The sequence below is a fragment of the Syngnathus floridae genome, chromosome 9, assembly GCF_059516105.1.
Source record: "Syngnathus floridae isolate MCC-2025c chromosome 9, RoL_Sflo_1.0, whole genome shotgun sequence".
In the NCBI taxonomy this organism is placed as follows: domain Eukaryota; kingdom Metazoa; phylum Chordata; class Actinopteri; order Syngnathiformes; family Syngnathidae; genus Syngnathus; species Syngnathus floridae.
Genome location: NC_142421.1, coordinates 7,107,867 through 7,130,586, shown reverse-complemented (window position 1 = coordinate 7,130,586; position 22,720 = coordinate 7,107,867). Strand labels below are relative to the sequence as shown.

General features: G+C 39.6%; 1 protein-coding gene across 8 annotated transcripts in view; it reads left to right on the top strand.

Annotated features, from left to right (window-relative positions):
• adgrb3 (adhesion G protein-coupled receptor B3) overlaps nucleotides 1-22,720 on the top strand; it is an 85,954-nt gene that overhangs the window by 33,433 nt on the left and 29,801 nt on the right. For 7 of the 8 annotated variants that reach the window (XM_088384793.1, XM_088384792.1, XM_088384791.1 and 4 more), the window contains 9 exons: nucleotides 1,573-1,734; nucleotides 5,985-6,149; nucleotides 6,959-7,123; nucleotides 8,403-8,567; nucleotides 9,053-9,154; nucleotides 13,931-14,037; nucleotides 15,063-15,257; nucleotides 17,767-17,835; nucleotides 20,059-20,167. In XM_088384793.1, the coding sequence (XP_088240919.1) occupies nucleotides 1,573-1,734; nucleotides 5,985-6,149; nucleotides 6,959-7,123; nucleotides 8,403-8,567; nucleotides 9,053-9,154; nucleotides 13,931-14,037; nucleotides 15,063-15,257; nucleotides 17,767-17,835; nucleotides 20,059-20,167 (1,239 nt within the window). The remainder of the gene's footprint in view (nucleotides 1-1,572; nucleotides 1,735-5,984; nucleotides 6,150-6,958; nucleotides 7,124-8,402; nucleotides 8,568-9,052; nucleotides 9,155-13,930; nucleotides 14,038-15,062; nucleotides 15,258-17,766; nucleotides 17,836-20,058; nucleotides 20,168-22,720) is intronic. The other variant, XM_088384789.1, reaches the window with a different exon arrangement.

The following is a 22,720-nucleotide window of genomic DNA, read 5'->3' as shown; positions in this document are numbered from 1 at the left end:
AAAAATTCAGTGTACTCACAGAATACTAATTTTAAAACTCAGGCCCAGATGTAGTTGTTTTCTCCAATTTATAATAAATTTAATGCCAAATGACTGACAAATGAAGACATAATGTGACTTGAGTGGAGCTTAACAATCAAAACAGCAAAGTAAAGTCAACCATAAAATGCCAAAGTAAAATATTGAGTTCATTCTCATGTTATATTATAATTAAAGTTAATTTTATTAAAAAAAAAAAAAAAACGTAGTATTTAGTTTATTAGTGGGTTATTTCCTCTGGAGAGTTTTGTTCTTTGTTTGCTTTGGGAAAGTGTTTACCATTTGTTGTTCTGTTCACATTGCTGTTTGTTTAACACCTTTTAAACACTGTCCATTTCCTTTTTAATTTGCAACCTACCATCTCACAAAATTAACATCCAACTCATCAAGACTTGTAAACACACGCTTTCGATATGTCGCATCTCTATCGAGGTGTGTTATTGGAGTGCTTCTCTGTTCTTCATCCTCACATTATTTACATTCCCTGTGCTGCCTCATTTAACAAATTGATCCACCTTCCAGTCTATTTTATAATCTCCAAATCTAGCTGCAGTTTTCTGATACCTAATTGGCTGAATCGATTTATGTTAGTATGCTATGTGGTAAGGAGCATAGGGTGCTTAAAGCGATCACTTACCTTCAATAAGCCTCAGATAAAATGATTACATCAAAAAAAAAATAATAATAATTGCGTACGAGGCATTTGTACTGTGGTGTTGGTGACATAAATATGCTGCTGTTTGGGTCCCATGTGGGCTTTTGTGAATCAGTTATCTCTTAATAATTTTAATTTGATGACTTTAATTAACAGCATCAGTAGTAATTCAAATATAAACAATAATAAAACCCACAGTTGGCTAAAAGGCCTACAACACAGAACAAATTTAATGTTATTTATTTTATTTTTACAGGGACTCATCATTTTTGGGGACGATCAACCGCAATCGAGTTTTAAGTTATTGGTAACAAGAAAGTGTACAAATACCACATGTCAAGGAAATGTTTTTGCTGCAGTGCAGGGCAATCCACAGTTCCCACCTCTTAACTAACCCCCTTCACAGTTTCCATTTTGTTTTATCAGATGTCATCATCCTTGCATGTCACCATCATCTTATGAAGTTTTATTTATTTATGGTGTTTTTTTACTTTGCTTTTTCAACATGTTTTGTTTCACTGAAATGCTTGCAAAATTTATACAGATGAACTGAAAGAACGTTCGAATGTAACAATGTTTACTGTTAAATTTTTGATACCCACTTTTTTGTGATCTTTGTATGAATACACATTTGTTATGACTTAAAGTGATACGCTTACTTAATGATTGCTGTCAAAACAATCCATTACCTATTTGTCAAAGATCACAAAAAAAAAAAAAAATCGTGTAGTGTACAATTGGGTGCCTTTAAAACTTGCCACTTGAAATCCGGCTAACTTTGGCCTCGTCCTATTTTACTGCCCACTTTGCCACTCCTTAGCCGCGCCCCCCAAGACCATATTGCTGCATTTAACTAGTGTCACCCTTCTCCCATACAGGTGAATCAGGTGCAGAGGAGTGGTCCCAGTGGAGCTCTTGCTCTGTAACATGCGGTCAAGGGTCGCAGGTGCGAACAAGAACATGTGTCTCACCATACGGAACACACTGCAGCGGCCCTTTAAGAGAATCAAGGGTTTGCAATAACACTGCCCCTTGTCCAGGTAGTGTTAGCCGCAGATTCTTGAATGTTTCTTTTAACTCATTTGTTGTTGAAATGGCAGGAAATGTGTTGTATCGGAATGTGTCTTGCAACGTATTATAATCATCATTTTAAGCGCTCCTAATCAAGTGTTTTCTTTCTAGTTATTTTGTGAATGTGTGGTTCTTTTTGTCATTATCACCGCTATGATTTCACCATATAACAAAAAGGCACCTCATCCGCAGCAAAATGGTTTAATGACGCTTGATTCTGCACGGAGCGGCAACTGATAAAACATCTGCGTCATTTCCTTGAAGATTATCAGGGGAAACTCAAAAATAGCACAAGCCCTCATCCTCAACCTAAACCAGAACAAATAATATGACAAATGAGTCATCACGTCTTTTTATCAGGCACTTGTTCATGCTCAAGAATAATTAAAATGTTCTTCCAGTACAAATAGAGGCAACCACAGAACAAATTAGCTAAAATATGATCTACTTCGTGCAAACATACCAAACACAATTTTTTTTTGGACTGGTGGTGGCACAACAAAAGCAAACAAAAATGTACAAGGGCAGGAATCACATTTGATGAGAAGTTCATGGTTCACTTAGGGGGTAACAGTGTGTATAATTCTCACGGTTTGAGCTGTGAAGCTGTTAGGAGTCCTGGTGGTCCTGCTGCGTGAGGTCCAGTTCTTTGATTATGTTGGATGAGTCACTGTTTGTCTTTGTGATTTTCTTGGACACCGTGTTCATGTGAGCAGCTCAACTTGAGATGTTTACTTTTTGAAAAACAAAGTTATATAAAAAAAAGAGAGTGCATGCACACTTGGTCCGCTTCACCTATAAACAAAAGCTACCCGTTGGGTTGCAGATAGCAATTATGTTTTTTTTGTTGTTTTTTTTTAATCAATTGAAATGTTATGAAAAGCTTCCATCAACCGGCACTGATGCATAGCCATTTCAGCACCTGCTCATTTTCATGTCAAGAATGTTATGCTGTCATTTTAACAGTGGCTGTCTTTTTTCAATATAGTCTTCACACTTCAACTGAAGTGAACTGTTCCGCACCAAAGTTCACAACGCGGAGCCGCTTCTTTGCCACATTTGACCAAATGAACAGTACCAGCAGAGCAATCGCATCCACAGTTGGTTTTCACCCAACTAAACCAGACAAGTGTGAACGCAGCCTTGTACTGTGATTTGATGTGGAAATTATTTCACCGCTTGATAAAGGGGTTTGATGGAGCTGTTAAATTATGTGCCTAAATGTATCCAACAGTGTAGAGTGGCCTATTTCTGAATACAAGGAGAGACATTTTCAACACATACAAATCTGTTATGAATGGAACTTAATTTTATATACAGCACATGTAAGTGGAAATTTGGCTAGTATGTTATAAAGGGTCCATGTTCTTACTGCGTGAGAGAAACAGAATGAATCATTTCAAATAACAGCTGAGTGAAAGCCAGCTCTAGAATGACTTCTGTTGGGATCTAACAGTATTAAGGACTTGGATTGACATGAAAAAGAAATATAAAAAATAACCACATAGTGGAATTGGAAATTCCTTCCAGTTCATGTATTTTTGATTTTTTGGCCAATTATGAATCCAGAACATTATTTCCTTATTAAAAAGTTAAATAAACAAAATTGTCAAGTGATTTATATTCTTCACACACAGCGAGTGTGAAGAAAAGACCATAACTGTAATTTTCAAATGTCTAAATCAATATTTGTCTTCTGACCTATTCCGCTGTTTTGTTGTTTCATATGAAACTAATCTATATTTGCGTCTTGGGTTGAGGCACTTACCTTCCAAGCAAACTTCAAACCGGCTTGTTTTTTTTTCTAGATATTAATTTATGCATCAAATGAACTGACTCATAATAAAAACATCTCATATTTCTGCAAGCCAACGTAGAACCATGTACAGTACCCAACCCAGCGTATGCCAAAATTGGATGTATTGCTTTTTGCATGTAAATATATGTTAATTGATCATTAATACTATAATGAAATATCAATATTGAAAATGGCATCTTTGGCACCTGTTCCTTTTTTTTTCTTCTTTTTTTTCCGCCGTTTCAATGTGACTCATGTCATTCAGTCAGTATGAGTCATCCATCAAGGTTTTTAAGTTTTCTTTTTAAACCTCCTCTTTTTAAAACAGAATTCATATTACCTGGGTCTATTTTGAAGGCAGCTTTTCTTGACAGAATGTTAGTGAATGTTTGGCATTTATAATTGAAAACTCCATATACCCATGAATTTTTAGTATTTTTGAACAACAGCTAAGTGAATGAGGTTTGTGGTCTTACCATTTCTAGCCCCCACCACCACCACCACCTATGTGCAATTGTGAGAATAATGATCCCGCTGCTGAATCAAATCTTTTTTATTAAAGAAAAAAATTGAAAAGCCTTCTGAAGTTATAATTCTGAAAAAAATTAGACTATCTGATAATGTCTTGTATGTGATGAAGGCAATGGTTTTCGTAATCAAACGGCAGAAATAATTCAAGGTGTTCGAAGTCATTCATTGAGTGACAAACACAACTATGTCCTTTTGCTAAATTGCAAATTTATCAACCGGTCTATCAAATTCACAGGCCGGTCTCTCTATTGGGTTGGCCTCAAAACATTTGCTACGCTGCAGCATTATATTTAAAAAAAAAAAAAAAAAAGTGGTCACAAAAAACCTCAGTGATACAAATGCAGATATTATAGACATTGTGTTCATTTATACTTTTCATGTTTTTAGTTTGGCGCATCAAAGCACTGGCCAGAGGCAGGGGACTGAAACTAATGCTTTGCAGGAACAATCAGTTTCTTCCTAAGATACAAATAACCCAACACTGATCCTGAGATATAACTATTGCCTTTGTTCAATTCATTTTACATCTACAAAGCAGCCTTGTGTCGGACAATCACCAAGGTCGGGGCAGTGTACTTTCTACCCATAAATCTACTTGTTGCCTGTTCCAGGTCACTGGTCAAGTTTTAGATTTGTTTAGAGCAATGTTCCGATAAGAAGTGATAGAAAAAGAAACTTATTATAGAATCTAGCCCCGTGTCAACCCTTTGGTGTACACCTCGGTCTGAAAGACAGCAGTCCGACTGGTGTATATTTTGCAAATATTCAGAATACAAAATACATTGTAACCCTTTTTGCAGGTGATCTAAACTGTATAAGGCCACAGAGGTTTGCTTTTGCTATTAATTATCTGGTGCCAAAGCAAGACGTGAACTAATGTAAGTTTGCTGCTCGAATTTCCATATTTTACTTTCCAAAGTAAAACTTTGAACCAATCGTAAACACAGTCTGTAGTTTGAGGAGGAAGTTGCCATCTGTCAGCTGTAGATGCTGAATTAAATTTCACTGCAAACAACATATTTTGCCAGCTACTGTGTAAAATTAGAAAGTTAGAACAAAACACTTTTGTCCTTTAACACTCAACTAATGAGGAGGCATGCAATGAAAAGAAAAATGAAAAGAAAGTGTGTGCTCACTCACTAACAATTGCTGTTTTACTGATTCTTTTCTTAAAATATTGAGGAATAATTGTTGCAGTAGTGCATCTTGAGGATGCAAAAATAAAATAGCATCATCTGGGACTTACGCTGATCTTAAAGACGAAATAATTGCCTACCTTGGGAGCATTTCTTGCATCGTTTGCACGCCTGATGTCGAAACCTACCTTAATACTGATTGCATGAAATCTGATACATATTAAAGATTATTTATAGCACATGACTTATATCAAAAGTAAGGGACCAGAGTTACAGTCTTTCTGTTGCATAATATTTATTGATACGTTATTGCAGTGACAAATTTGCAGAGACCATTGTCGTTCCCAATCAGCCAAATCTTTTGCAGTCAACTAAGCAAGAATTAGCAAACTGAAAAATTAAGCTGTCCTGCCACACGCCAACTACATCTTTACTTAAGAAGTCTCTTCAAACCAACCTGGAACAGTGATCTCTCTCGTCTATGTGCCGCTTCGTTAATTAGTCTTCACCCTGAAAAGTTAAATAATGATTGCCAAATATACTTAATTGACGGACGCTTATGCCCGAGGCTTTGTGAATTAAACCCCGCGTTGTCCATCTGTTCATTGTTTCATCTACTATCTTAATAACAGCTAATTACATTTGATTGATTTTATTTCTTTTTATGGCTTTGCGCAGTTTATTATTGTTCGTTAAAGCAATGGCATGACGAAGGGGATATTGATCGGGCCTGACACCTTCTCTGTGCCCGCAGTGCACGGTGTATGGGAGGAGTGGTCGCCGTGGAGTCTGTGCTCATTCACGTGTGGCCGAGGTCACCGCACTAGGACTAGGATGTGTGCGCCCCCACAGCACGGAGGCCGGGCCTGCGACGGACCTGAGACACAGACTAAGCTTTGCAACATAGCCCTTTGCCCAGGTATCGTCTATCTGCTAGATAACTCGACAAACGTTAGAAAATGGCACTCTTGAGCATCATTTTTGAAGTTTTGAATCAAATTAGGGTTGCCTCAGCTTTTTCAGTCCACACAGTTTTGTTACTTCACCACACACTTTTTATACTTAAAGTAGTTTTACAATGACGGTATTATGTGTTACCATAACATCGACGTATACGTCAATGAATAAACTTATTACAATAAACAAGGTAGACAAAATAGCTTATTTGACTGAGCAACCTATTAAATCGCTTAAGCCAGTCAATCTGTTTTTGGTGGAATTGTCTGGGTAAAATCATCTATGCAATTACAATTAGCAAAGAGTAAAACGTGCTAAAAATAGAAGCAGTTGAGCTTTTATGCATATAATCGTGCTGCAATCAATCATGAGAACAAAGCTGAATCAATCCAGGGTTTGCGGTGCATTTAAGCTTCTACTGTAGTACTTTCCGCACCCTGTGAATCGTCAATAATATTCTGCTGGCATCAAAGTCATATTAGTGCTGATCATTATTTTTGACTTCACAATAATTCTTGCCTATGCCCTGTTGGGAGTTGATCTTGTCCTCCGTATGGACAGCATTAAATAGTCTTGAACACCTTGACAGTCATCATATCAAAGTAAATCTGTGGTCTAGTCCTTTGGAAGTACTTACATTGCCTAATACATTTCTATCCCTCTGGATTTTATTCTAAATCTCCTTCCATTTCTGTCTGCCCTTTTTATCTATTATTAATTTTCCTTCCATCACTTGCGACATGCGGTATTGTGTTGTGGCTGGTGCCTCAGTGGATGGACAGTGGCAGGAGTGGAGCTCTTGGAGCGATTGCTCAGTGACCTGTGCCAACGGCACTCAGCAGAGGACCAGGCAGTGCTCGGCGGCCGCACATGGGGGATCGGAGTGTCGCGGTCACTGGGCAGAAAGCAGAGAGTGCCATAATCCTGACTGCACAGGTAAAAAAATAAAATAAAATAAAATAAATAAAAAGAGGCTCTTAGTTCATAAATGTGAAGGGATGAATGGAAGCCCATTTTGCATTACAATTATCGCAATCATTCTTTCTAGCAGGAACCCAAGATTCTTTTAGCTGCGTTTTTTTTTTTTTTTTTAAAGCTTTCTAGCGAAAGAATCAAGAAAATAGCAATAATGTTCAAGACCATGCTCTATCAATTGGATTTGTAAAATCCAGTTAGAAATGCTGTATGCCTTTCATAGAATTCCGGGTTAGGCGTCCACCCTGTCTGTCAACACCATTGATGCATTAGAGGCTCAGAGATGTCAGCTTAGTGGCCGCCATCAAGCCTTGTCTCATCACACCAAGGCCTTCACATAATCTCCTGATGCAATTTTTGCCACTGCAGCCTGAGAGAGCACAGATTTATTCCCTTACTTATTCTTCTTTCATTGTGAAAGTCTGCCGAAATGTTTCGCAGCTATATTATCAAACCGAAGCACTAAAAGTAACAAAGACTTTTGAGGGTGTTTGTATTCATTTTTTCCACCAATTTGTGTGATAATGAACTTGGCAATGTTGTTGTTGGCTTCACACTGTGATGATACATTATGCGATTTTTTTGTCTTTAATGAGCTCAGCCAATTTAGCAATTCAAATGTATCACAAGGTGAGCGATCAAACGCTTGCGGATTAAAACTGACTATGCACATCAAATTGATGGTGGCTGGCGAGTTATTACGCACTGCTAAACAAACCAATAAATTAAGGTGTGGGTAGAGGGAATGAAGGACAGTGCCGAGTCTCCGATAATAAACGATTTGCTACAAAACAAACATCTGGATAGTTTTGGCCAGTCTGACTTGGTAGTTTCTGGTTTCTATGTGTGGGCAATAGAGTAGGCGGTTAGTTGCAGGACAATGCATGTGTTTGCTGCTTCTTAAGAGCAGGCTATGGGAATTACCATATTGCTGAAGGGTAGCATTGTTTTGTCTAATGCTCAGTTTAATAGTCTTCATTACAAGGGCATAAAACCTGCTGCTGGTTATGGCAACTTTGAAATTATTAAGCTTTAACGTTGGCAGCATGAGGGAAATAATCAGCATTTGCAGAGAAGCTTTTGCAGACATAAAACACACATGCTGCTTAGTGCTCTAAGTTATTTTGTTCAATTTTGGACTATTACTAGCATACTAAGTCTGAGATAAGCAAACTGTGGAAGTAAATCTTTGTCAAATTGGATGTTTCTGATTGAGCCTAACAAGATGACTGTGTTCCAGCTAACGGCCAGTGGAACCCATGGGGTCCATGGAGCGGCTGCTCAAAGTCATGTGACGGAGGATGGCAGAGACGAACTCGAGTATGTCAGGGGGCAGCGACGAGTGGGCATCAGTGTGACGGCAACAGAGAAGAAGTCCGGAAGTGCAGTGACCAACGGTGCCCAGGTGAGGCACAATATATGGTATTACACAATCGATCAGCTGTTTAGGTATTGAGAGATGAATTATATTACCACAAACATACATCCTCCGTTGACGCAAAACAAATTTCTACATCAAGGGGAGATAGTGCCCCCCAAAAAAGAACCACTCATCCTGTTTTGCTGAGCTAAAAGCAAAAACAAACATATTGATCCTTGATGCACAAATTCCAGTTGGTATTGATTAGTTGTGGCTGTTTGCTAGATTGTCTTACTGTACATTGACATTGTTAAGAAGCTCTTGGTAAAATAGATCCATCTTCGAGCTCACACCACTGATTTTGTATTTTGTGAATCAACATGTTGAACAATGAATGTCGCTATTATGTGTTCACACAGATTCGTATTGCTAGTATTGCTTTTCAATGTACTGCGAAGAAATGATTGCCGCATTTAGGAAATACAAATGAATAGCGCAGTACCGTACAATACTTTCATTTTGAATTTCAGCACCGTATGAGATTTGTCCTGAGGATTATGCTGTGTCGATGTTGTGGAGACGAACACCTTCTGGGGAACTGGCTTTTAATAGATGTCCACCCAATGCAACAGGTGAGGACAAACAATTATTTGTCATTGGTAATTTATTTAAACGTCTTAGCATGTGCATTGGGGAGTTATTTTTGCTTGTGTGCTTGATCAAGGAAAAATAAAAGAAATATACAAGGAAAAAGTGATTCAAGAAGAGTATATTGACTTACCGCAGCAATCTTTAAACTACATGGCAGGCGTTATTGTTCTACAAGTTCCTTGCCTATTTTTTCGTGAAATCTACAAAACCTTGTGACACTAAATCTGGTGCCAGAATTCCGCCGCCAAATCCAGGCACAATGCCCTTATCCTTTCATCCCAATTCAACACGCAACGTAACTCTTGGCAGCACCTGTCAGATTTGCACGGGGCTGTGACTCATTGCACATTTGTTATCAAAAAAATTCTCTGATGTGTTTTTAGACATTTGGCAGAAGGACCATGAGCAGTCAGACTGCTTTGTTTTGTAAAGGGGAAGACAAGGCATGTTTTTGTTGCATGTTGCATAAACAATATAAAACCATAAGATAAATGTCTGAAAAAAATGATACATTTACATTTTATCCTTGCATGGATGGTTACTTTTACTATTACTTCACCTTACATATGTTTTTCAAGGAGACAAAAGTTTTTGCAGCATTTGCGTCTTTGGGTTTTTGAAAAGCGCTATACAAATTTAATGAATATATACGTATATATATATATATATATATACTATATATATATATATTTGGAAAGTTTAACTATCAGTTATTGCTATCACTAATATAGTCTTTTTTTTCACGCCATATCTTAACATGTTTTACATCGAACACAATGAAAATGGTCAAAATATCTGGAATACATTTATTTAATTGATGCACATTTCATAATTTGCTCACACAACAAGATGTGATATAAGAATATATGCAATATGTGTATGTGTATGCACAAGTCATGATGATGATAATAATATTCCAAATGAAATTGCACTTCTTTTTTATCAATTAACTCATTGGTGTCTTGGGTGAAAAATATTTTAGACTTGGCACTGAGTGCTCTTCCTCCACTTAAATTCGAGTGCCACTGATGAATTTCATGTAGTATATAATATAGAATCATCTGAAGGATATTTTATCTCGATAAGTCAAGTTCAGTACTGTCATTTTTGTTATCTTGAATAAAAGCCCCACTTCAGTAATGTCAGCCAGTCGTAAGCCTTGTTATGTCAGGACATTCTATCATTTCCAGGGAATCAGCCAGTTGCTCAGTCTGTTAGTACAGAAGGACAGTACAGAAGGTGAATACACAGGAGTTTTGTGAGTATAATAGCACTTGGGTGCCAGATCTTCTGACCTTAGATGCTCGCATAATGGACGGCCTGATGCAATGATAAAAGGGTAAAATAAAAAAGAGCAGACATAGTTCATATTTTAACTACACTGGCACTTAGCACTGGAAAAAGACTGTAATGGAGAATAGATCAGGTCAGGTCAAGTTTGTTTGTAAAGTAATTAATCGCAGCAAAAGTCTCAGCAGGCTACGTTCTGAGACACTGAATGGACTAGAACCTCCAAACCTTTTGTTTTGTATTCAAATTGAGGTGAAACTCAGAGGACCTGATGTGCAAGGAGACCATGATTAGGTCTTTTTCTTCTCTCCAGGATATTTGGGCTGCTGGGACCAACTTAACAAGGATGAAATATTGATCAGCACAAGCAACGCAACTCAATTTAAGACATAAATGCAGCCAGACAGCTCTGGTGACGTGTCCAAAAAGTGTTTGGGGCATCAACGCTTACACTGCTGTCATCATCAAGGTCATCATAGAAACGGCAGCCGGTGCTGGGGCGTAAGCGACGATTCACCCATCACCGGTGACAACTGCCACCAGAGGCGGAACGATGGAGTCGGGTAGTTGCAGGCGGGTAGAATTTCCGCAAATGTGGATAATGCCGCAATGTGGAAAGACAGGTGGACCCAAGCGCGCGGGCTCAGCTGCAGCCATGTAGAATGTAAATTGGATTTTGACAAGGCAGAACTACGCAGGCTAAATCTCAGTCGGAATAGAAACACAGGCAGGATGACAGAAACAAAGCTGACGAATAATTAAAGTAGAACTCATCAGACTAAAACACAAGCGCAAGCATGAAGCTGAGTGGAGATGAAAGTTGTTGTTTTTTTTTTAGATTTCTAAACTAGAAAAGTACTCGGTAGAATTCAGATTTCTGCCAAAGTTGAACCATTACCAAAATTGTAAGACAAAACATTGTGGAACGCCGTTTGTTTGTCAACCCACACTGTCAGTTTCTACACTCAGCAGCAGTCTCATAATGACAAGGCTGTTGTGTTGAAGGCAACAAAGAGTCTTTATTGTGAAGGCACACACAAATACAAAGTTGAAGGACTTCTCTCTGCCTGTAACAATCTATTGAGCTGACTGAAACAACAAGAAACAAAATCTCGTCCCATCCTATCTGCATTTTTATTCCAAGATAGATCAATTAGATTACGTTTTACAACCCTCTTCGATTGACACTTATTTGTGCCGCACAAAAGAAACGCTCTATCAGAATCTGGTGGAACAGTGGCTCATTTGTCCCCGATGCAAGTGGAATGTAATGGATTTTTTTATTTGCTCATCAACTTAAAACAAAAATATATATTTTAAGTTTGAGTTCTAAGGCCTTACTGGAAAAGATCAAAGGTCAAATCTCATTTATTAACATGAAAATTCAGGTCGAGATTGAGAACTTTACCATTACAGTCCATATGCATTGGGGAAGTGAACGATCAAGTCCAACGCTATCGTCCAGCTTGTCAGGGTTACTCATTCAAATAAGACCAAAAAAAAAATACGGATTGTTCAGCATTGGTGGATTAGTGATTCTTGGTCCAATAGGAATTTTTCCCCCCTTAGATAATGACACCCTGAGATGTGAGCACACATTGTCGCTGAGAGATTGGACGGCACTTTTGGCAGCAATGTTTCAGAGATGATTAGCTGATCAATGAATGGCATCTTGCTGGGAGGGTGGGGGAGTCTACTTTTGGCAGCTGATTTGGTCATTTGCCACTGACTGTGACGCCTCCAGAGCGCCTTGACATTTGATATAAATCTTTTTAGAAAAGGTTCCAATCAGTGTACCAAGAATGCTCGGAAGGATCCGTCCTAGCCTTGACATTGACAGACATCCACGGACGAAAAAAAGGAAAAAAAAAAAAACCCCGCAGTTGGAGGTACAGAGGGGTAGCTTGGGGCAGGTTTTTCCAAAATATTAAAGAAAAAACAAAATTTGGCCATACAGATATCCATTTAGTTTTTCATTTTATTTTTTAATGGTGCACGTGAGCTGAGCATGTGAACCACTGCACTAATTGTTCCCCTCAAATTTTATCAACTGAATGTTATAGAATTACACTGGTATCAGTTTGCTCATTTGCATAATACAATTTATTTTATATGACGTGCTAATAATTTATATTGTCACACATACTTTTCGATGATTATGCTCCAAAGCAAAGTTCAAAAAGCTTTCCATTTGTATCAATTGCTGTCCCTATCTGCAGCTTGAATTATCAATTAAGTCTGATGTCACTCATCTAAAGGAGAGAGCAATTACTGCAAGATAACTTCAAGCTATTAAACTCTTCACAGGATAATGTACCAAAAGCTCATATGTACTTCCATCTTGAAAAATGAACTCTGCATCTTTACAAAATATGAAATTAGTGCAGATTAAAACCATGACCAAAAATGACCTCTACATGGATGAATAAAAGTAATGAAAAATATTTTTTGGACTACACATGATTATAAGGAGCATTCTCATAGAACCTGTCGATTTTGGTAAATTTCCATACAAATTTTCTTCAAGTTGGATTCAACATCCTAGTGTGCTGTGATTCTAGAATTTGGTCGTGATTGTGGTTGCAGTTAGTGTGCAGAGCGGAACACATGTCTTCGCTCTGTGCTGTTGGGGCAATGTTTTTGTGTAGCCTAAGTGCGTGTGAGACGAGAAGACTACTAGCTGCGGAGAGGGTAGGTGTATCGGAGGGGTGGCTTTGAGGCCTCTCTCGCAGCGTGTGTGTTGGCATGTGGAAAAGTGAAAACGAACGAGAACAAGCAGTAGCAAAGGTTTAAGCGAGGAAAGGACGCCAGGGGAAATGTTTCTTTTTTTTTTTTTTTTACTGTGGGAGTTTTCCTCGGAATGTCGAGCGACCGGGTGATCTGTGAAGTGCACTCCAGCAGGTCGACAGCTGGGAAGGTGTGATGTTGGAGCGTCTATGTAGGATGCGCATGGCCGTGTGGGTGGATATTGGGTGGTTCTGCTATTTCTAGCTTGCTGTTCCATCGCCTGACAACCACCGCAGCAGTAGTGCTGCATGCTTGAATAAACTAATCTCAACTTTGCATGTTGCACTAATCACACAAGACACAATGCATATATTACAAGTCACGGGACTATGGTTTTACTGCTAATACATTTAAAAAGCACTCTCAAATGCACTGCATAATTGAATATGCAGCATCAAATTTTGATTGTGAATGATGAGCTGCAGAACTGGACAAAAGGGGATTGTTAAATATCTTATGAAAAGAACTAATATGTCTGGCCTTTTCTCTTCTCTTTCCTTCATTTCCTGTTTCCAACTCCCCCCTGACATCGCCGCACCCTTCTGTCATTCAACTCTCCTTTGGTCTTAATCCCACCCCTAAACTCTCTGCGGCCGCATCCTCATCTCCCGTCTTATCTCCCACCCACTGTTTCCTCTTCTCCAAATCTGTCGCCTTTCCTCGCACACTCTATCTCACAGGCACGACCAGTCGACGCTGCTCTTTGGATCACCGCGGCATGGCCTTCTGGGAGCAGCCCAGCTATGCACGATGCATAACAAATGAATTCAGATACTTGCAGCAATCAGTAGGTGCAAAGTCAGCTCCCTCCCACATCCTCTGCCCCCAATGTATCAAAATGTAACCCACCCACCCCGAGCGCTTTCGCCCCACCAATCATCCTTTCTCGTTGCACTGAGGCTAAACATCGTTCTTTCAATAGAGTGGTAAACATTTTGCCATTGCTGGTTCTGTAATAAATTGTCTTCATTTTCTCACATTTCCCTCGTGCTTTATTGCTGTATTGGACTTAAATCACCCAGATGTAAATAGCTGAGCTACAATTACGTTGGAACCAAGAACAAAAACAGAGTCAAGTCATCCAAATATGGCGGAAATGTTGCATTGTAATGCTGTTTTTTTTGGGGGGGGCTACAGAAACATTAGATTGTGCCGTCACTTCAAAGGAGTTATGGGGTAGTCTTTGCAATTCCATTGATTAAAAATAACTTTTACAAGTCACTCAAAAACATGCCCACTTTTAAATTACGACGCCTCGTCTTTTATGTGAAGTCATTTTAATTTTTGGCATAACAGTCTCCAATATATTACGTTCTGATGGAGCAAAAACAAATGGGAGCTTTTATGCCTCCTTCATGACTTTTGTTTTAATTGAATTTTAATTTAAAATACTATTAAACTATATCAACTATATTTCTCAACGCAAATTGTTATTGTAATTATTTAAAATCCTATCACTCACACAACATGCAGTCGTAATATTGTCACGTTTTTTTTTAAATGTACCGTATTGCTATACCACTACCAATTTATATTTTATAGACTGAGCATAATTTTTCATTTGCAATTCCTCCCTAAACGTGTATCTTCTGCTTCAGTTAGCTCCTTTTACTCACATTGGCTCATTTCAGACATTTGCGAAGTACAATGCAATCGAGTCTGACTCAAATATTAAGTGTCATATAAAGGGCCTCTGAGAAAATAAGCTTTCTTTTCATATTTCATTCACTCCATTTCCTCCAATGTGAAGCTGTCTGTTGAAAATGTGAAGGACGCCGATGCCCCAAGTTCTTTTCTCTCCTGTTTTTGGAGGTTCAGGGCCACCTTGCGAAGGGACAGAGGATGCTGGCAGGGGATGGCATGTCCCAGGTGACCAAAAACCTGCTGGACCTTACCCAGAGGAAAAACTTCTATGCCGGCGACCTGCTTTCTTCTGTGGAGATCCTCCGCAATGTGACGGAAACCTTCAAGAGGGCCAGCTATGAGCCGTCTTCTGATGACGTGCAGGTAAATTAACGAGTAGAATCAGCGCAAGACAAAAATCTAGTTTACTTGCACATTTGATTATAAATGTAAAATTCTGTTCACCAGTGTAATTTGACAATGTTGTATTCCTGCAAATTTATTTTCAGTGTAATTTATGAAGACCAAGTGACTGCAATGAAAAAGCACATCAATACAAAAAATCTAGTGGTGGTACATATGTGGGACTAGAAAATACGTAGAAAGTGATCTACCCTGCCAACACTGTCGTATATTAGAGAAATGTCTGAGGCAGCACAATGGCTAACAAACAAGCCTGTGGCTCTATTGTATTAAGAAGTCTCCTCCACAGCCTAAGCTGTTTCATCTCATCATGTTGGGCTTGACTGCAGTCCTGATCCTCTTTATGTCAATGATAGAGATTATAGCTAAACCTCCACCTGCATCTTCAATAAGATAATTTATGTGCTCAGAGCCGTGTCACTTTCAAAGACACCCTTGTCGGGCCTCGGGATCTCTGCTCACTCCAGCATACGCGTGTGATTTACTCACTGTCTGCAGGTCCCACTCACCAAAATAGAACTCAAAAGAGACAATTGTTGGTTGGTTTGATTTTAGGCCAATTCCCATCATATTACCAAATTGCCTTCATCAAGGATGGGGAAAATCATGATCAATTAATTCATCAGAAATGGAGACTCTGTCTTTATAATCTGTCTGCCCATTACACTTGTTTTCTATTTCAAACCGCAGACTAGAAACTCAAGAGAAACCACATGACCACTTAAGCAATTGTGTGCTCTGTTTTGCTTCAACTGTATAAGATGCAATTAATAATGAATTCAGATACTATATCCTATCGATAAATCGATTAATCAATCATGCCCATATCAAGCATTTAACAACTACAAATTTGTGGTCGGCGTAAAATATGATTAGATAAAAATAATAAATCCAGCTCAACGTATGATGCAGTGCAGTTCTACAAACACAGAAATAATCATTTGATTAAACAAATACCTCCCTGACAGTGTTAATCAAAATAAAGAATTGTTAGCACTCTGTAGGCACGATTGTTTTTTTGTCATTATAAGATTACCCCAAAGAATGGATATAAAAAGTCTACACACCCTTGTTCAAATACAATAATCTGGATGCATAAATAAACTCACCCTCAAGCAAATATTTTGTTGCAGCACCGTTGGCTTTTATCACGGCACTCTTAATGTAGCAATATTTCCCCTTTGCAAAAACGCTCCAAATCTGTCAGATTGTGAGGACATCTCCTGTGTACACCCCTCAGATGTTAGACAGAAGGAAGTGTTCATAATTCACTCCACCCTAGTTCCCGCTGAAGAAAAACAACTCCAATGCATGAGACTGGCACCACCATGCTTCATTTTGAAGAAATGAATGAATCATAGAATGATTACTACATCCAGACAATTATACTTTCTGGCCATTTTGTATGACTTATGAATTCTAAATATTGGCAATGTATGTTGTTGCATCCTTTTTGCTTGTCAGAAAGATAACATGGGAAGGAAAATTCATCTGCCATAGATACATACTATGTAACGGACTCAAAAAAAAAGAACTTGGCATCTTTTATATAACATGACATTTGCTGACAATTTTCAAGGCATGTGAAAAATGAATAATAGATATAACAGTAATGTTCGAAACTCTCAGTGGTCCCATGTAGTCTCCATGAACGTCTCTAATAATCTACGGGAATGTGTCGACCATGTGTCGAATGTGTCGACGGGCGACCTTGAGCCCATTCAGCCATTTTCTCACCATAAAAAAAATCTGTGAAATGAGAAAAGTATTGTGTCCATGGTTATTACCGGAGCTCTTTGGGGTGTGTGGGCCGGCAACAGTGCAGTCAGATAGTCAGCAGCCCCCACCCCCACTCCACCTCGACCTCCCCCCCCCCACGACGCGTCTCTGCACTAATGCAGTGTTAAAGTGGGCACATTACCACCAGAGGGAGCATAAGCATTCAAGTAGAAAACAAGATAGCCTGTGTCAAGAGATGGAGAGAGAGAGAGAGAGAGAGAGAGAGAGAGAGAGAGAGACAGAGAGAGAGAGAGAGACAGAGAGAGAGAGAGAAAGAGAGAGAGAGAGAGAGAGAGAGAGAGAGAGAGACTCTCCCTCAGGCACACCGTGGACCAGACGAAATCACAAGACTAAGGATCAGACCGAGGTCCTATTACGACCGCAGGCATGCACCCCAAGCATTCCCGACTCTCTCCCGCTGAACAAGACAATGCACACAGCTGCTCAAACATTCCCTTTCATCTGCTTTTCCCCCCCATGGTGGCAGCTTGTGCTTATTTCCTCCAGCGTTCAATATTTTTGCAGCAAGCTTCAGGGGTGCGTTCAAGGAGACTGTGTTGCCCCTGATATGCCATCGCACAGACTTATGACCTCATAGTGATGCATAGAATGAGATGCTGCTCATTTTAAGCAGCTGAGAGAATTCACGTGTGTGATAGAGTTAATCATATTTCCTGTCATATTTCCACAGAATTTCTTTCAAATCATCAGTAATCTCTTGGAGGAGGACAACAAGGAGAAATGGGAGGATGCACAGAAGGTAGGCATGTTGCAGTGAATAATTCAGGTCAGCATGAGTGTTGTGCACTTAAAAACTCACGCAATGTTGTGCCATGTCACCCATAGACTTAAATAAAAGTCAGGTTTGTGCTTAGATAACGCTCTGAATCACAGGGGTCATTTAGCAAGTGTCCTCAGATAGTGCATGTGGCCTCATTTTGATGGTTACTTCCGCAGATCACCACTTGGTGGCAGCAACACCGCCACAGAGACTTGTCCAACCATAAAATGCACTGCAGGGCTCTTTCATTCTGCACATTGTTCCACATAGCAGATACAAATCATGGCAATTAGGGTGATTAGACCATTACTTAAGATGAATTTATAGCACTCTGTTGCACTTCGGGCTTTATGTTTTATTGATTATAGTGCAGCAGCTAAAAGTCAGTCTTCCACTCGCATGCCTCTCTCTCTCTCTGGCAAGCTAGAGAAATTGGCAGTTTTTGGGAAAATCACAGGATGCATATTTAAGGGCTGCAGCACTGCAGTAACGATGCTCAGCTGAAAACAATACGCTCCCTCGCAACGTCGTTTATCTATGAATAGGAGCTCCTGGCTAAATCTTCTGTTGCACCAAGTCAGAGCTTTGGGAGATGCCGTCTTTTTAATGCAGCGGCTTGTGTCGGTAAGCTGAAACTCCCGAAAACATACACAACCTAGACAAAAGATGCCATCTGTGATTGATGCAAGTCTGGAGAGGGCATCTGCTCTGATGCCGCTGCCAGATCCACCTGAATGAGGTAACACTGACACTGACACAAACTGAAATCCAGTTACATCACTTTGGTGTTGACAGCAGTTGCTTGTATAGACTGCATTTAAATACCTATTCATAGTAGCTGTAGTTTGACAGGGCCTATAATTTGCTTGTTTCTCTCACTGAAACTCAGTGAAGCAAAATGTATCAGAGAACGTACTGAACAGATTTCAGGAAATGCAGAAAAAAAGGAATTTTTGCTTCATTTCCACCAAGTTAACATTCACACTCTATTTTGCTTTCGACAGACAATGCCAGAACTCAGAGTTATCATTTTTCCGCACTTGCTGCCTTGTGTTGCCTTAATGAGTGCATGTCACTCAGTTTATACAACGCCCACACACTATACGTTAAAGATGCAAAAAAATAAAATAAATCACCTTACTTTGGATCACTATATATTCACCTCCTGTCACTGTTACCATGGCGAGGGAAGCAAGAGCTTTGTCTAAAGATACTCTATTGCAGCCATTTCCCTGTGCTGCCTTCACATCTTTACAGTTGCCATGGAGACTAGTGAAATACGTACGACTGAGCTGTGCGTCAAACATGCCGGAAGGGGCAATGCAATGTGCTTTTCTTTTTACCACGCCCACCCCAACTCCCGCTACTGATTTGACTCTCTTAGAGGATCTCAACTGGCAGATCCACTTGTGGCACCTCACTCACATAAGCACACACACACTTACACATACATAGCTCTGCCTTAGGTGCTTTCCCCATATAAACTCAGAATGAGGTGCTAATTGCTAAATGCCACTTAAAGGCCTTTTTTAAATTACTTGAGAGCCTCATTTTATCCTCACACATTTGCTGAAATAAAGCTGAAGTCGATGTTTGTGAATACTTTCAAATCTCGTCATTCCTTGTGCTTAGAAGTGACCTGTCAGTATATGAACGAGCAGCCCGGATAGTGGTTTCATCTCTTCCAGGACAGTTCTGGGATTGTCTTGCATATGATTTATTGACCAGGAGGGAATGGCTTACACTGCGCCCCCAGTGGCAATGGCTGAGCCTGTGGAGCTGTCCTTGGTGCTGACCACAAAGCACCACATCAAACATCCACGTTCATTTCGTGACTTAGCTGTCCATGTGTATAAATATATATGTATGTACCCTATGACCAGTATGGGGTGTGCTCGGCCTGTCAGGTAAACGTTACAGAAAACAAATACATTTAAAAAAAAAAAAAAAAAATGCTCTAGGCCTACCTAGAATCATAATGTTCAAATGCCAGACCTCATACAATGGGGCACAGTCATCTGCTTCAGTAAGCATTAACCGCGGGCTTATTTCTAATCACATTTTTATTTGGATTTGTTTTGACTTTATTCCCCACATTTTTTACCCCCACAGACAGACTCAGTATGTGCGAACTCAGAGCAGCAGAGTGGAAAATGAGGTGCTTTCTCTAAGATTTATTTAATAATTTGTTGTCTGGTGCAGATCTATCCCGGAGCGGTGGAGCTCATGCAGGTCATCGAGGAATTCATCCACATCGTTGGATTGGGAATGAAGGATTTCCACAATTCTTATTTGATGACTGGCAACTTAGGTAAGCCTCCGAGCTTCTGTTTCTACAGCTATCATTAATTTAGAAGAAATGGTGCGTGAAACACAATGTGGAGAAAAACTGATGGGGATCAATAATGTTTTATAAAACAGAGCTAGGGGGTGTAAATGTGCTAGATTCTCATGAAAACCCACATTCCACCAATGATTGGTATAGCAACTATTTTGACAGACACATTTTTACAGAGCTATAAAAAAACCAAATCAGATTAGTAAGTGAATTCATTTGTCAATAAACAATTGACTACATTGACAAACGATATCTAGCAAGAATATTGTTAAATTAGCAACATTTACAGAATTAAATAGCACTTCATGTACTCTACTCTTGCCATTCACACAGCAGAATAAGTCATAGCAAGTATAGTATCCACTTTGTATTCAGTTCAACAGGCCCAGATGTCACACTGAGCAAGTTGTGTAATTTCTGAATACACTGAGACAAGGCCATTATTATTTCATAATTAATGGTTGGTGGATATCCAAGAGATTATTTCTTGCTTACAATTGGGGCTTGGTTCGATTAAGGATGAGAAACTGAGAAAAGTTACTGTCATCTTTGACCATGCATTTCTAATTAAATAAGTAATTAAGTTTTCAGCGGAGCACTTCATCTTTCAATCCGTTTTTGAAGGATTTAGTCATATTCTAATCAAATGTTAATAGCGTATTTATGGCAAATGTGTGCTCTCTGTTCAACTGTGATGCTACCAATCCGTGTAATTAGAGCAGCACAATGCATATCATGTACTAAAGTGCAATTTCAGCAATAACAAGATTGTTTGAGATGTGGGAGAACATTGTGGGCGTGTCTGATAGAATGTTATCGAGCTGAAGTGAAATTACAAGTTATTCAATGTAGCTGTAATGAGCTTGAAAACCATTTTTAATGCACCACCGGTTGTAGTGGAGATTAAAACGCCCCTTCTTTGGGACAAAACGTCTCTTGATATGAGTCTTGGAACAATATTTCTCCTCGCTAATGTTCTCATGGGTTCTTTTAGTTTGTGTCGCACTGCCTCGTGGATGATCACGGGTCTCAGTGGCATTTCATTTCTCAGTCATCCATGGATGCCGCCTCGCTGGGATGGAATAATGGAACAGCGGTCTTGATTTATTCATGCAAATGAGTGTGAGCATGAACAGCTGGGCTGGTAGGCAATTCCTCTAAAGGAGTCGGAATTTTTTCCTAGCTTGTATTCTTTACAGTGGCCAGCATTTGACCCACTTATAGGAAATACTCGACACTCTGAGGCTCTTTAGGGTGTATAATTTCCATCATGATGGATAGGAGGCCCCCAAGAAGAGCGTTGCAAGCACGATGCAACAAATGCACACAAAAAATGAAACAAATTAAGCAAAGGACACTTGGAAAGAGGTTTGTGTGTTTGATATTTTTGGACCATTTATTGGCTCTTCTTTCTTCATCCAATTGGGCTTAATGACACTCTAGTAGCAGCTTTTAACGTGCCTGTGTGACATGTAACCAATTCTAAGATTTGACAGGGTAACATTAGACCAGTAGTTGATGATAAGATTGCAGCTTTTACATCATGTTAACAGCACACTGACAGGCGATTGAAAGTTACATTTGAAAGAAAGGAAATCATGTCCATAAAACGTGCATTAAAAACCACGACTATGCGTTTGGTAACAAAAGGCTTGACTTATTACAATGTTTAGTAAAGTGTTGTTTTTCAAGGGCGCACACATGCACACCCTTTACATTCTTTAAATTCCCTCTAGAGGACTTTGTTTAGCATAGCATCCACAGTCAGAGTTCCATGAAATAAAACACTAATTCAGTTCTCTTGCAAAGTTTCAAATGCATTTTGGGTTCATCGTGAATTTTCACCTGAAAGCCCACGCTCTCTATTTTTTATTTTATTTTTGTGAGTAGTGTAGTTAAGGCTGAGCTGCATTCAAACATAATGAGCAGCGCCATAATTCCCTCATGTGAAAATGAACCACATTTTCGGTGCAGTGAATCGCATCACAATCGTGAATGATTGCTTTATTTGTGCTGCCGGGCCCCATCCGTCAGATGCAAAGCCCCGTTTACATGCAGAATTACCCTGGGCTGTGAAAAGCAGCCTCTCCTCTCCTAGTCTTGCTTTTCATGCTGTGACCCATGACTAAAAAGACACCCAAACGGCTGCCGCACCCGGCATCTGGCACCTCCGTACGCACTTGCTGCAATGTGATTTCATGGCCGCTCCTGGATCATCCCAAACATACAGACACGCCTTCTCCCGTCGCAGTCTTCATCCCAGCATGGAGCCTTGCCAGGATTTAAATGGTATTGTTGGCAAAGAACGATGAACAATGGGGCTTTTGCATCAATGGAGATTAGCCTCACATTCCCCTCTCTAAAGCAGCACCTGACTGGCACGGGCTGTGATAGCAGGTGGAGAACAGGCCAGCTTTATCCTCCACTTGTAATGCCGAGGCTGGTTTTGCTTGATCTGGAGAATTGCCGCTGTGCACGGACAGACCCTTTGTGGCACCTCAACAGGGAGGTGAGAAAAGGAAAGAG